General features: G+C 33.6%; 2 protein-coding genes across 2 annotated transcripts; one reads left to right on the forward strand and one right to left on the reverse strand.

Annotated features, from left to right (window-relative positions):
- The first annotated feature begins 1,078 nt into the window (after nt 1-1,078).
- On the forward strand, nt 1,079-1,869 carry LOC101213583 (auxin-responsive protein SAUR71). The gene has a single exon (XM_004139781.3). It carries the CDS (start codon nt 1,186-1,188, stop codon nt 1,567-1,569), a length of 384 nt encoding a protein of 127 aa, XP_004139829.1. The 5' UTR covers nt 1,079-1,185; the 3' UTR covers nt 1,570-1,869.
- A 3,562-nt stretch (nt 1,870-5,431) lies between these two features.
- LOC101213821 (nucleolar complex protein 3 homolog) lies at nt 5,432-15,134 on the reverse strand. The gene is made up of 14 exons (XM_004139782.3): nt 14,873-15,134; nt 14,229-14,440; nt 13,881-14,050; nt 13,614-13,807; nt 11,334-11,542; nt 10,948-11,050; nt 9,997-10,160; nt 9,485-9,623; nt 8,473-8,637; nt 8,243-8,379; nt 7,333-7,656; nt 6,685-6,824; nt 6,501-6,598; nt 5,432-6,139 (listed from the first exon to the last, which is right to left on the reverse strand). Exons 2-14 carry the CDS (start codon nt 14,393-14,395, stop codon nt 5,672-5,674), a joined length of 2,478 nt encoding a protein of 825 aa, XP_004139830.1. The 5' UTR covers nt 14,396-14,440; nt 14,873-15,134; the 3' UTR covers nt 5,432-5,671.
- Between the last annotated feature and the right edge of the window lie 644 nt (nt 15,135-15,778).

Here is a 15,778-nt window from a genome sequence, read left to right on the forward strand (position 1 = left end):
TCAATATATATCCTATACACCGATCGAAGCTATACTTCCCCACTCATTCTTCTTTTCAAATATTAATTTATTCAAAAACAAAAAGCATACTTACATTTTATCAATATATATATATGATGATGATCCATAATTAATAAACATACAAATCACTCTTAATTTAACCCATAACCCTCTTACCTTATTCCAATCTTTTACTCCTATTGTATAGTTAAATTTAAACTATAACAACAATAATAATAATATAACCTATAACAGTACTTTATATTTATTTAGTATATATGATGAACAAGTGAAAGTAAGGTGTAGTTTTTTTCTAACAAATTAAAAAAAGAGTGTAATTGTTTGGTTAAACTAAACCAATTGAAAGTAGAGAATTATTTCAAAATTTTGAGAAAACAAACTAAAAAAAAAATATCTCTTATGTATTTAACTTTTGTCCTTCTCTTCTCAAAGTATGAATATAATATACTAATTAAAGTACTACAAAAGTACTTTTTAATTTATTTTTTTGAAGAAAGTGTCCTACACACATCCATATCATCATCCACATTGGTATGACCATGGGAAATATGAGTTGGTGAAGATTACTTTCTCCAACCAAAAAGTTGATTGTTTCACCCCATTTTCTTAAGGTAGTCTAAAATCACTACTTAATTAGTTTTTTATATAATAGATATTAAATTATGGTTATTAAGAGGTAAATTTATAACTTAACCTATATATATGTATATTAAAAAAAAGAAGAAAAAAAGGAGAGAATAGGAGCATAACTAAATATGATAAATATAGAAAAGTAAGAGAAGAAATAATAAAGAATAGGGAGAGAGAGGGAGAGAGAGGGAAAGGGGGGAAGGTGGTGTTGAGTGATTGTACCTGCCAAGTACTCTTACCTGTACCTCCCCACCCTCTCTTTTTCTTTTTCTTTTTCTTTTTCTTTTTATATTGTTATTGTTATTATTGTTATTGTAATTTCTTCTCTTTTTTTTATATATAAAAATAGAAAAAAGAAAATTAATCTGGAAATTCTAAATTCCAAATTCCCACCTCCCCCTCCCTTCACTTCTATATATATTCTTCCCTTTCTTTTCCCAATCTTCAAGCTCTCTCTTTCATCTTCTCTTCCAACCAAAAACAACAATCAATATTCACTCTATTTCCATATCTCTACCTATCATATCATTCATCATGAAGCAATTGATCCGCCGTCTTTCTCGTGTTGCCGATTCCTCTCACTACTCTCTTCTCCGCTCCGACTCTCCCTCCTCCGCCGCCGCCAAACTTCGCCGTTCTCGAATCCTCCGCTCCTCCACCGTCCCCCAAGGCCACGTCCCTGTCTACGTCGGCGAAGAGATGGAACGCTTCGTCGTCAGCGCTCACCTCTTAAATCACCCCGTTTTCATCGAACTCCTCGATAAATCCGCTCAAGAGTACGGTTACCAACAGAAAGGCGTTCTGCATATTCCTTGCCACGTTCTTCTCTTCGAGCGTGTTCTTGAGGCTCTCAGACTCGGTGATTTCGATTCTCGCCATCTTCAAGATCTTCTTTCCAATCTCTCTCTCCAGTCATAAACCCCAACTTTTTTTTTTTTTTTCTTTTATTCCTCTCTTGTATTTTTTTTCTCCAGAGGGATTTTTTTTTTTTCTTTTATAATTCTTCTGTATATAGGTTTATTTCTGATTTTGGTTTCTCCTAGACGATTAGTATATCAAAAGAGAGTTAATCAAGGACAAGATTTTTTTAAGCTTTTTTTATTCTCCTTCCGATGTAAATCGACGAGGATATTACTACATTTTCTCTGTTATGGAGACACCTTCTTCTTCTTCTTCTTCTTCACCGAAGTTTTATTAATCAATCTCTGAATTTCTCTTTTTCTGTTTCTCAATTTCACATCGCCGTTCTGAATCATATCGGTAACGAATTCGATTTAGGATCTTACGGTTTAACTTTGACCGCAAACTCCCAGATTCAGGGTGAATGATCTGTTTTTTTTTTTTTTTTTTTTTTGTTAGTAATGAATTCAGACGTACGTCATTCTCCACCGTCTATGGCACTAACAATAATGGAAGAAAGTAGGGAGATTAAGAAATGTAGCGGAGAAATTAGGGATTGTTGTTGATAAATAAGCGGCAAAAAAGAAGCCAAGAAGTTAGCTGATAATTTAGGAGGGAGGGAGCGTCGGCGGCAGAGATCCGAGGAGATCGGAGATTTTGAAGGGGCGGATGAGTTACGAATTGAATTGGTTGCGAGTGTCATCAGATGAGAATCTAAAAGAATATTATGTTTCTAAAATTGTGATATTAGAGAGAGATAAGTAAGACGATAAAACAAAAAAAATAAGTAATTAATGAAAGTATGAGCTAATTTATTTATGACTAGAAAATTGAAATGAAATGAATCTATAGTATTAATAACTAATAAGGATTTAGCATTTATTAGCTGTAGTCTCAAAATTCACTTAATCATGCCAGATCACCCTTCACCAACCTATCACTTCTACTTCTACTTCTACTAATACTATCTACCTATATATGCAAAACCCTTTATTAACTCAACATATTCTTACCACCATAATCATAATTTCAATTTCTCCAACCTTTTTTTTAACTTAGTATGTTGTAACATATACATACACAATTAGAGGAATTAGAAGTATATATGATAATCTTCCAACTCAATACTATTATTAGTGTTAGTTGAAAAATGTCGTTTTATGTGTCAAGTAGATACAACTTTAATTCACATCAAACAAAAGATAAACTGAAATTTATTAAGTTATAATTAATCAATTTATAAAAGAAGAGTGGTAATGTGTGAGATATAAGAATCTAATTATTTTCATTTTGTTTTTATAAAAAAGGGAGAGAGGGAGGGAGGATCGTCGTTTTCAAATTTTGTTTTAGAGTGGTAGTTTGGTTTCATCTCCCATCTCACTTTTTTTTTTTAATATTGCAAAATATAATTAACTTTTATATTATATTATGTATCTAATTCTAATTATTGTGTTTAAACTTAATCATTAATGCAACTCATGCCCCACTCTCTAAAACTATACCTCTCATTATTAATAATTCCAATTTTTTCATTCAATAAAGATAAACAAATTCATATATATCTATCCCTTTGCTATTCATTGGACAAATCAAATGTGATCCCAAGGCACCTCATCACATGGAACATTGATTTTATACTTTTTTTTTTCTCTCTCTCTTTAAAAATAATTATTCAATTGGGGACTTTAATTTCAGGAGGGGTTTAATTTTATATATATATATATATATGTTTCTCCAATTTAATTAATGTCTCACCATTCAAATTTAGCCCCAAGTAATTGGGATTAACAAGCAAGTCAATTAAGTTATCTAAATCTAAGCTTCTTCACTAATTAATGCAACTCATCTTGTTAAAGTTGACTCTAATCCTTTTAAATTCTTGCTTTCTCACTTCTAATAATTATAATCATTGAAGCGTTTAGTTTTCCTTCATGCTTATACAACTATTATTATTTAAAATCTAATTGTATTTGAATATTAATTATTAGCCACCATTTTCCCAAGCTTGATCAGAATGTGGAATTTCTTGAATGGAGATGAAAATTGTACTATTCTTTTTATTTTTTCCTCATCATATGTTTATGTTAGTTAGAGAAAGGATGGATCTATTGGCAATGTAGCTCAAATTTCAGTTATCACATGATACATATTGTTTTAAAAATGCCAAATCTAAAAATCATAGAGCTGCCCTTATATATATATTATGAATGCCATGTGTTTTAATCATACAACATGCCCAAATTAGGCCCAATAATCAACACTCTATTAATGAAAGAGGGAAGCATATGGGTTCGTTCATCATTTGATCATATCTAGTAGTATTTGTTTAGGATTTAATTAATTAAGTGAAAGCTTTGATGGGTCAAATCAAAACTTGTATATAATTAAAAGAAGAAGAAAAAAAAGTCATCTATGTATATGTATTATATAATGTTAAGCATTCACACACATACACATAAAATTGTCAAGAATATAACAAGTTGTAATGTGTAGATATAAGTATCTGCATTCACACACAGAAACACTAATTAAATAGAAATTAGTAGGTAGTAGTATGCTAATTGAATTAAATAGGATGGATTAAAGAATAAGGAAAAGAGTCAAAACTTAAGGGAAAAGAATGAATTGGATGAGAAGTCACATCGGTTGTAAGAACAAAAAATAATGTGTATAATGAAAAAGGGCAATAATTAGGGGGTGGAAATGAAATAATGGAATGCGTGCTTAGGTTCCAAACAAGTCACGTTAGAAGCAAAGGGGATTGAGAGAGAAAGAGAGAAATGATTGGAAGCCACCAAAGTGATTATAAAATAATAATAATAATTGAATTCATTTGTCAAATATTATATGTTGATATTAATTATAATGACCAAAAAATAACGAAAGAAAAGAAAAACTGCTGCCAACAAGATGACGGATACTCTTATTTATATATAATATAGTTTGAAATTAGAATCCCTTGATTTGCGCTGTTATATCACATGGTGGGTGTACTATGCTTTCTTCTTTCTTTTTTCATTTTAATTCTATCTTACTTTCTCAATATTTGTTTCAACATTATTATGATCTAAACAAATAATCCTTTATGGACTATAAACCAGGATCCTTCATTCCTTCCAAACTCAAGGGAAAAGGACTGTTGTTAAGTAGTAAACAGGGGGGAAATAATGAAGTAAGAAATGTATGAAAGATTAAAAGAGTTGAGAATGTGTATTACAATAATGAAGGTATAAGAGCCGGCTGTTTTGGTTTGAATGTGTGGTCAACAAAATTTTAGATATCAATGTAATGTGTACTAAGAGAAAAATGAATGTATCTGTGTTTCGTCAATTTCGAGAAGCTCAAGGTATTTATGCTAACAAAAATCTTATATCTATATATCTATATATCTATATATATACTTTAACAGCGAAACAATCTTGTAAGATCCGAGAGAAGAGGGGGGCAGATACTACACTACAGTGAAGCCCCATGTGGATTCTGAAGAAACTCACATGCCTTACATTTATTTTCTTTCTTTTATTTATTTATTTATTTATAAATTGTATTGTTTTTTTTCAAAGGGATACAAAAGAAAAATGCTCAATAATATAATATTACCATCAAAATTAAAGTTTGGGAATTGATTGACACTACTGTTGTTGGTTAGACGATCTATTTATTGAGATGTGCGTTTGCTCGGAGACAAATCAACTCTCAAGACTTGATTGCTAAAACTTTGACGACTCTTCTTTCTCAAAATTTAAAAATAAAATGAGAAAACTAAACTTTCATGACTCTTATTTTTGGTTGGTTGTTATCTACAGAACACCATATCATTTCTTTCTATCATTAATTAAATGTTTTAAGTACGAGCATCACCACCAATAACCCGTATCCGTATCGTAATAAGTTCAAATCTTCATATCACATCTCAACTTAGTTGTACCAGAAAAGAATGATGAAATGATACAGTTTATAAATAAACACAGGCAAAGTCAAATTCTTCATTTTTCTCCTAACACCAACCGCCATGGTCTCCTCCATTTCTTGCAATCATGAAATTTTAAGACCAGAAAATGACCAACTACAAAAATCTATCAAAATTTTTGGACTGTAAAATCACTTCCATAAAATTAGACTAAACATTCCTGGACTTTTTAGTTTTTCTCTTTTGCCTTTTGTATTCTTCGTATAGCTGCAAAGACAAAGTGGTGCGGTCTAATTCAGATCTCAACCTTTCATTGTCCTTGATGTCCCGGAGAAGAAAGAATCTTGTTGACAGTTTTTCCTTCACTTCATTTTCATCGATAGTGCCACACGTATCGAGAGTAGACTGGGAAGATTCTGAACCTCTTTTTCTCTTATTAATTTTTCGGGCGTTAAACTGTGGGTTGAAGGACTCTTGTTCCAGCGACAAGTCTTTGAATGCTTGTTGGGGAGAAACAATGGAGATATATACTTGATTTTGAGCACTATTCATGTTCGATATGCCAGCAGCCATCGTAGAGACAGCTGGATGATAATGCTTCCAAAGAAGATCAAGTTCCCAAAGAACTGAAGCAAGAGCGCCACTCAAATTTGGATCAGTTGCATATGGCTGATATTTCTGCATATCAAGATAGTAAAAAGCAGTTTATCTCATTCCTTCTTTTTAGTAGGGTTGGGGTGGGAAAAAGGATGTCTAGTATTAAATCAAACTTTTCCATCCTATATAAATTCTATTTGCATTGACTTTCTAAGTGATTAAAAATACTACTTCAACTAAAAAAACTATTTTACTTGAAAAGTCGTGCCAAACAGGATCTATGGAAAAGCTACATTCTTTGGTGATTTTTTTTAAAATCATGCTCATGAAAAACCTGAGGGATGAACAATCATACAAACTTAAGCAGCACAATGAAAGTTTAATCATAAAAAAGTTGGACTAGCAAAAAGTTTCATATATCTCAACTAAGATATAATATTACCGCTATAGAGCCTGACACTGAACCTCCACCAGCGTCGTTTTCCAAAAGGTTCCGGCACTTGACATTTTTCAGAAGAAGATGCCTTACGGTTACCAAGGCTGTAAAAAGACATACATGTTCATGGTTAATAAAAATCATGATTATGCTTTAAATAATTAAAAGGAATTCATAAGTTTCTTCGTACCTGCCAACGACTCCGCAGATCCAAAACATAATGAGAAAGTAGCCAAACGCTTAATAAATGCAGCTGCCTTTTGCATGTCATGCTGTCTATCATCGCACAACATTATCTTCAAAGCTTCAGCTAACAATCCACCTTGATCCCTGTGAGTGAAACTTGAATGTTACCCATTCGAAAAATAATAAAAATAAAACAAAAAGATAGCAGATAAGAAGTAGAAAATATAAATACTGATACTAAGGCCCACACTCAGTGATAAACAATCATGATATCCAGGGAACAGGGAATTAAAATTATTTCATAACAAGGACCCAGAGCAAACTACAACGGACTGGACATAAATGGACTTAGCCTTAAAATTATAATCAAATTTCGAATAGTTTACATGCAAACAAGTAAGTAATGTCGGAGAATTAATACATCAGTTAAAAGGATAGTAGTTTCATCAAGGTCACATAACGATTAGATGCCCCAGTGATAAAGCCCAGTATAACATCAGAAAATTTTCAGAAGATTAGATTATCAGTTGTTGCAATCAAAAGTATAAATATTAAAACAAATCCTTGGAGGAAAAAGAAAAGAATTAACGAGGCTTGCTTTTAGGAGAATCAGCAACAATTTTAGAATTCTGTTTTAGAGTTCAATACTAACCTCCCAGGCCTGTAATCAAGTACAATATTGTATAGCTGGACAAAGAAATCCTGAAGATCAACATTCAAAGCATCAAGATTTTTCCTCATTACTTTAAATGCCACAATGCAACACTGAAGACGCTCAGACACAGTCAAACATCGCGACTGTTTCTCAGAAGAATGGTCCCCACCAGAAGCAAGCCTTTTTAAATAATTCATAAGATCTCCCATGAAATCCATATCAATGAGATGCGAGAATTTTCCCAACCCATTCAAACATGGAACAAGCAGAGGATGGGATCCAGATGCGCTAGTTGTGGATGGAGCGCTACTTGCTTCAGGCCTTCAAAATAAATTAAAGATGCATGGTTCAGCAGAAGATGAGTATGACGGTAGTAAATTGTAAATTCATGAAGACAAAAGAAAATGTGAAAACACGAAAGTTTCATTAATCAACATGTCTGTGATCCAATCGAAATTTATAAAGTTCCGACAGTTCAAGCAGATCAGGATTCCTACAACAGCCTCCGGTCAAAGACTCAAGGGAGCCTCCCTACTGGGGCATACAATGATCAATTGATTTATCTTTTGAAATCAGCTTCCCGTAACCATTAAGCTTAAAGAAATTAATTAAACAGAAGTAAACAAACGGTTTGGTTTGCTCTTGCTTTGTAGAGTATTTGAGAAGTTTCATTCAGCTCAAAAGACAAAGTCCCCTTAGATATGCATTAAATGATTCATAATAGCTTTAGTTGAATTGAAGTACATTTAAATGAATATTAAAAGAGATTTCATGCAATCTTGTTCCCTCTCGTACACGCACAAGCACATAAGAAAGTACTTGGACATTTTTCTGAAAGACTGAATTGTTTGAAGAAAATGCATAGGCAATACAAACAACGTCCAACCTACAGACAAAAGTAACTTACCCAGAAGTTAATGACTGCATTGTATGCCTTAAGATTCGGAAATATGTTTCAAATACAGCAGAAAGTGTATCTGACTGCATCTCTCTTTGCTTCATTACATCTGGAGCAAGAGAAGCAGCCCTGTAATCAGCAACAACCTATGAGAAACAACACAAACATTCATCAATTACCAACTAAAAAGATACTGAATAAAACGAGAAAGGGTTACAAATAAAAGGCAACAGGAATACCTCTTCAGTAAACTTCGTCCTCGTACTCTGTCTTCCATCATTCCCTTGCTGACTCGGTTCCTCACGATTCTTTATTTTCCTGTGTTTTTTGTTCTTTACCTTACTATGCTCGTCTTGCTTTTCTGCTTTCCTCAGATCCTCGTCAAACACTAGATGTACAAAAGGCTGGTAGAAGTTGCAAACAGGAAGCTTTGAGTGGAAAAAAACTAAACCCAAAGAAATGAAAACTGCAGTTCAAAGTTTCATTTCAACAACAAATATCTGCGTTCATGCCTTGCAATGAACAATTGAAATTTTAAAATAATTTAACATCAGAAAATTACTCGTGATATTCTTGTGAAGCACATACAGTCCTTGTGTCATCAAACCAGACAATTCTGTTGATCTATATAAATTCACCTATGAATGACATGGACGGCAACAGAAACAAAAATTGTAGCTGAGCCACAGCTAATTCAACATATGCTATCCCAAACTTGATTCACGCATATTCCATTTAATCTTTCTTCAGGTGTAGTGTCCTACAAATTTTAGAAGTTACTACAAGAAATAGAACCCAATATTTCATGGCCATATCATGCAGCACATACAGATTTGAGTAAATGCTTCAAAAGTTAATCTGTAAATGTAGCCTCAAGACCATATCGTGGAGAAACTATCTAATTTATCCCTGTCTCTTAAGCAGGTGAATAATTTTACCTTTTCTTGAGTAGGTGAACGCATGCAAGCGTATGAGGCAGAAGCTTCAATGCAAATTTTTTAATAAAAAAATATTAAATTGCATAAATGTATAAACATGAGTCACAAAATATAAAAGAACAGCCTAAGGAAAACGGAGATCAAAGAAGTAGATGTCTAGATTATGAAAATAGACAGTGACATTACTTTTTCTAACAATTACATGAACAGTAAGAACTTAGCTTCAATATATTCACGTTGACGCATAAACTTCAATAAGAAAGCATGAGCATCATATGCTTCCAAAAAACGCTGCAGCAATGAAGACTCAAACCTGGATGGAATCAGGATGCAATTGGCAGTCATGATATTTAACATGATCAGCAATCAACCGGACAGCCTCCACAGTTGCTTCACCACCATGCTTTCCCTCATTGATAAATAAAGATTGAATTGCACCACAACAAAGTTTTCTGCCGATCCACAAATATCATTTGAGCACAAAGGTTAGAGCACATTCTAGAGGTAGGGGAAAAAGAGAAAAGAAAAGGCCATGTATCCCAATATAGCCAAGACAAGAACACACAAAGTACATTATCAGAACCCAAGAACAGAAAAGATGACCATACTAGAATCCATAATTTCACAACTTCAGAAAGAAAAGAGTCATTTCATTGCTTATATGAAAAAAAAGAAAGATTAAAAGGGTTATGTTCTAATGCAATTTTTTATTCGTAAAAACTTTTAAACAGTTGGTGGCATGAATGAAGTACTACTTCTTGTTTCAATATTAGTTCATGAGAATAGGAAAAAGAAGACAGGAGAACAGCTGTTTTAAAGGCTAACCTTACAATGTCATCAGGGGAGCTTATGTTTTTAACGACGACTACTAACAATGTCTCTCGAAAGTTGAAATGGGGAACTGCATCAAGCAATGTACATATACAGCGAATAACAACATGCTGAAATGATGGCAATTTTTCTAATGACATCAGCTTCTGCAGGTATCCCTGCAAAAAGTGTACGCACAAAAATATCAGGAGATGGTATAAGTAAGATTAATTATACCTAAACGAAAATCATCTTAAAAAAAGAAAGAAGGCATCCAGATTCCCAGCTATGTGATGCAAAAGATCAATAAATTTCAGTCCGCACTTGGAAGACATAATATCATACAAAGATCTAACTATTCAATTAAAAAAAAACTAGAAATTTCAGTCCAGACTTGCCAAGTATAATTTATGAAGTGTCAGACACCTGATACATCAAATGAAATACTTGCCTAAAGAAATCCCATCCACATGAGGTCAAAAAGGTGCACTTCAGAAATAATATCATATGAAGATTGATGTAGCGGAAAAGATGATTAAGACAAATCCATGGCCATGAGAGGGAAGTCCATCCCAAATTGAAAGAATGCTCTCCAAAGGACAATGTTCTATATTTCAATTGATCAAAAGCTTCCCATTACAACGCTGAATGTGTCTATTTAAAGTCTTACAAGGAAATAAGACTAGTTAACTAATTAATCCTAAAATATTAATTAAACACTGGTTAATTCTAAATTACGAACTAACCTAAATATTAACTAATACATACTAATCTTCTTATAATCCTCCACATCAGAGATCTAACCACATACCATGAGTCGACCAAATGACTTGATTGAGTTAAGGTAGAGTTCCACAAATTTCCACTGAATTTGATTTCAGAAAATATTCTACTGAACAATGTTCCAATTTCCAGCACTAGAAGACAAGAATCCATGGAAAGATGAAAATAAATCAGAGCACAAACCTTATAAACAGTAAGAAGAGTAGACTCATAGTATCGCATTTTCTTGACATCCTTGGACACTTTAATTTCTAGCTCCTTTTCTGTTGGAAGCCGAATCCGATAACTGTATTTGCATTCCACAACAGAGTAAAAATAAATATATTTGACAATTGAAAATTCTAGAATCCAAGGAATAAACAAATGTGCCACTATAAATTTAACATTTTGACAGTCTACCTATAGTTAGCATTAGTTTAATTCAGTATAATGAAGTGTTATAATTAAAGAGAACTTATTATAATGGAATAAAATTATATGGTTTTTCCTTTTTCAGTACACAAAAAGAAAATAGTAGTAGTAATAGGCACTTCTAAAAAGAAGAAGAGGAATAAGAATTAGCGTCAAACCCAGGTATAATGTCTTTAAAAACAGCCAGTAATGATAGAAGTCCAAGTTTCACAATTGCTTGATCATTATCCTTAGCAATCTGCAGCATCTCCTTTAGAGATTTAATATTGGAATTTGGGTCTGCTAGCAACCCAATTCCAAGCTCTGCAAGTTTCTGCTTCTTACTTTCAAATGTCTTTTCAGCAGTAAGGTCTTCTACCACTTCGGCCTAAACAGAAAAATATTTAGTTAAACAACATATGAGATCGAGAGAGTAGTTTTCAGGCCTATAATCATAGGGAGATTAATGAAAAATACAAGGACCAAACATACAATTATTTAAAGGAAATCTCATATAAAATCAGCACATTAAACAGTGTACATGAATCCTACACAATTGCTTTTAATTGCTAATTTTTTTTTTTTGGATAAGAACAAAGATACAACCTTTTGTCCTTTCAAGAACAGAGAGATAATTTTTGAACTATAAGGGGCATTTGGGGCAAGGACTATCCTATGACTAGAAACCACGTCTTGCTACAATAAATACTATTTTGTAGTCGTCAATGAGCTATAATCAACACTGTTTCAAAAAACCCATTTGCTATAGTATTAACTATTTGCTACAATTTATACTATTTTGCATTCATCATTTTTTTTATTCTTTGCTATGGTGTTAAGTATTTCCTTTTCAAACTAGAATAGTTTATACCTCAAACACATACTATTATAACCCAAACTAAAATAATCTACACTTCAAATACAAGATATAATAATCTAGGTCTATAATAACCAACTTCTTGCCCCAAAAGCCCCCTATGTTTAATTTAAAAAGGGTATAAACTACTCTAATAAATATAAAATGATAGAAACAATTCGTAAGGATATCCCCTGACCAAGTCCTGTGTTATTCTCTTTTTCTTTTTAGAAAAAGAAGATGTCTAATCACAGTACATTCAGTTGAACTACGATTACAATCAGCATAATACAACCAAGTCCTCTATTATTCATTATGATTCTTTTAGGAACTTTTGTTTATTTTCTATTACTAGCAATTGTGGCTCCATGCAAATGGTTGTTTATCAGTAGCTATATGTTTTCTAATGAAACGGAAGCGAGCCTTTTTATTAATATTAGTAAAAGAGGCTAATGCTCAAAGTACAAGATAAATATACCAAGAGCAAAAAAGACTAAAAGAACAGATACAACATAAATCGAGACAAGAGAGAATACAATAAAATTAAAATTACAACGAGATGGACAAGACCCTCTAGCAGTGTTTTTAAAGGCTCAAGGCGCACTAAGACGCAATGGTCCTCTGGAGCCTAGTCACAAGGTGCGGGCTTTTTTCATAAGCCGCACTATATATAAAAAGAAAATATATATATACACATACACATGTATCTACAAAATTGAAAGGAGCAAAGCAACAATGTATAAAATATAAGTATACAACCAAGGTGGAATTGAGACTTTAACTCTAATGTATAAAATATTATAAAATTAGTTTTCTACTCAAAAAACAAAAAACAACAGAAAACTACTCTTTGAAATGTATAAAATATTCTTTGAACCAGAAGCAGAAAGGGAATGGAAGAGGTAGATGAAGACGTGTGTTGAAGAAAAGCTGTGTGGGAGAAGAAGAGTCGTTTCTTAACTTTCACGTAATAGGTTTAGGAAACCTATATAATAATATTTATTTTATTAAAGCCCAGCCCATTAGTTATAAAGAAGCCCACGCTTAATGCGACTTGAGCCTAGGCGCACCTCAAGGAAGGGGTGCGCCTAAGCCGGGTTTTAGTGAAAACGGCTCCCTTATTCACAAATAAGCCCCATCTGCGCAACTTGAGCCTACGCAAGCCTTTTAAAACACTGCCCTCTAGAACCTGAGCGAAATGAGACAAACTAAAAACAAAGCAAAATGGAAAATCTTTCAACAAGGAGCCCCAAATCAGCTGAAATCTTGATCACAAATTGCCATGAGTTTGGTGCAGCCACGGTTTTTTGTGGCCACTTTTGTTTATTCGAGCTTAGTAAAAGTTGGATTTCAATTATAACAAAACCAGGAATAGGAGGTTATAGGAACATTTTCCTACTGAATTAAGAGCCTATCAGATAAGCAGGCAGAAACCAAAAGTTGTGTCTGCTTCTACAAAAACTACATAACTACATGATCAACAGTATGATAAGCCTAACAATTTGAGCTAGTTTCCACCTTTTTTTTCATAAAAAACAACCACTGTCGTTGCCTGGAACGATGCTATAAACAAAAAAAGGAAAGTGAAATCACGGAAGAATACCAAAATAGCAGCTTGTGAGGTTGGTTGAACTTCTTCAGCTTGAGTTACATCCTCTTGTTTCTTGGCAATCTTCTTAATTTTCTTTTGCTTTGCTCTCCTTTCTGCCTTAGTTAACTTCAATACACCATTATCTACCTGATCTTCTTCCATTGTCTCCTCATTCCCACCATTTTCAGGTGCATCGGATAGTTTTGCTGCATCGAGGAAAAAAGTGAATATACTAAATGAAGCAAGAGGTGGACAGAAACATAGACAAGTAAGATATACATCTTCGGTAGTAGAGTTTCCCATCGAGTGTTTTGACAGGAAGAGCGTCCACAGGATCAACTTGGAGCTCATTTCCCTCCTCCTGTTTCTCCACTGGCTTCTTCCGCAGACGCTTCTCATATAAAACCTCCAAAGCATCTTCATCAACATTAGCAACCCGCTTAACATGCCTTCAGGAACAATAAATTGAAGTGTTCATTAGAAAATTAGAGCACCTAAGTAATCTTCTTACCAAATGTTCTAAGGACCACAGAAACTATAATGTTCATTTTTCACTCTCTAGTCTCTCGTAAGGCAGCAATTAAAAAACACTATTCCAAAAGTAGCTTATTGAGATTGAATACGAACTTGGTTATGGATTTAGTGTCTATACGAAAAACAGATGCGGCATAGTCTTGGTTCTTCTTAACAAACTCCAAGTCCTCATCGGAAACCTCAATTTCTTCCTCGGTAAGCTCTGGTGGAAGATCCGGCGGTAGAATTACCTTGTGTTTCTCGTTACGTTTCTTCCTCATAGCCAAGGCAGAAATGAAGTCTCCTTGAGTGGTGAGAGAGTAACCCTGTTAGAAATTTGTGAATTTAGAAGGATTTCAATTCAGTTCACATGTATGGATCAAAAAAGGAGACAAGAAATTTTACAGTATTTTAAATTATACTAAGCCAGTGCGTATGCAAACGCCACCCTATACCAATTCATATGCAAACCCCTCCCTATATAAATGCACCCCATTCATTCAAACTCAAATCTCCTGGCTACTCTATTTTGTTGCCCATTCAATATTGCTGGGTTTTCTTATTGATAAGAATAACTACAGTCATTCCAAATACAGCATTTCAACTACAATAAGTGAAACGACTAAACTACACGTTAGTTTTTTTCTTTTTCCTTGGTCCATAGGCAATCCCATTCGAGGGCGACGGTGGCGGTGATGTGAGCTGTTGAGCGGAGCTGCAAACAGGAATAAAAAAGAGAGACTTCAAAAGCCGCTTACCGGCGGCGCGAGGGCTGACCGGAGAGAACGACGGCGGGTTGGAGGTCGGAGAGAGTGGCGGTGCGAGGTGAGTGGCGTGTGGCTTGCAAAGAAAATCGAGAATCGGGGGAGAAGGAGGCGCGCAAAAAGAAGGTTTTAACAAATCAAAAGAAGGTTGTCTTTTTTTACTAAACGGCTAAACCTAGTTGACAAATTTCAGCCATTTTCAAGTCCGATTTCTCCCAAACTTCAATTAAATCCAACTCCAATTTGACTCAAACACCGTTTGCTTGAAGATAGTCTATCGAATCCCCAAGAAAATTGTGGTTTGTCACGATTTCAGTTTGAGAATCTGTAATTTTTTTTTGGAATGGTTTTACTATTTCAGAAATAAAGTACAAAAACAAGTCCAACCCAAGTAATAGATGTGATACATTCTATAAACACCCGATATACATATGAAATATGTTAACTAAAAAGTCATTTTATTTTTTTAATGTAAAATATGTCTCTTAACATGAGAGGAGATGCTTTGTTTATAGGGAAATTGTAGTTTTACTTAAGTAACAATGAATTAAAGCATAATCGTACAAATATAACAGTTTACATCATTCCACCCCTAGTATCATACTCATCCCAAGTTTGTCATGAAAGTTGAAATTCATCAAGTGCATTGTAGCTTCTAAGGTATGCTACATTGAAGATTGGACTAATGTTGAATCCTTAAGTCAATTCAATCTTGTCAGCATTTGGCTCATATTTAGCAAGTATTCTACATGTCAATCTGTTTATCTTTCAACTTTTCATAAGTTCCAATTGGGAACCTCTTCTTTTTCAAATGGGCCATTACAAGATCTCCAACTTGAAAATGAACCTCCCTTCTTTTCTTATTCTTTTCTTCTTTGTAGGACTTGATAATCTTAGTGA

Source organism: Cucumis sativus, chromosome 7 (assembly GCF_000004075.3).
Source record: "Cucumis sativus cultivar 9930 chromosome 7, Cucumber_9930_V3, whole genome shotgun sequence".
NCBI lineage: Eukaryota > Viridiplantae > Streptophyta > Magnoliopsida > Cucurbitales > Cucurbitaceae > Cucumis > Cucumis sativus.

Excerpts from the sequence above, each read along its gene's own strand:
- LOC101213583 (XM_004139781.3), top strand. The coding sequence starts at position 1,186 with ATGAAGCAATTGATCCGCCGTCTTTCTCGTGTTGCCGATTCCTCTCAC.
- LOC101213821 (XM_004139782.3), bottom strand. The coding sequence starts at position 14,395 with ATGAGGAAGAAACGTAACGAGAAACACAAGGTAATTCTACCGCCGGAT. Across the intron at positions 13,808-13,880 it reads GAAACTCTACTACCGAAGAT|CAAAACTATCCGATGCACCT; the intron begins GTATATCTTACT and ends TCCTCGATGCAG. Across the intron at positions 7,657-8,242 it reads ATGCAGTCATTAACTTCTGG|GCCTGAAGCAAGTAGCGCTC; the intron begins GTAAGTTACTTT and ends TTTATTTTGAAG.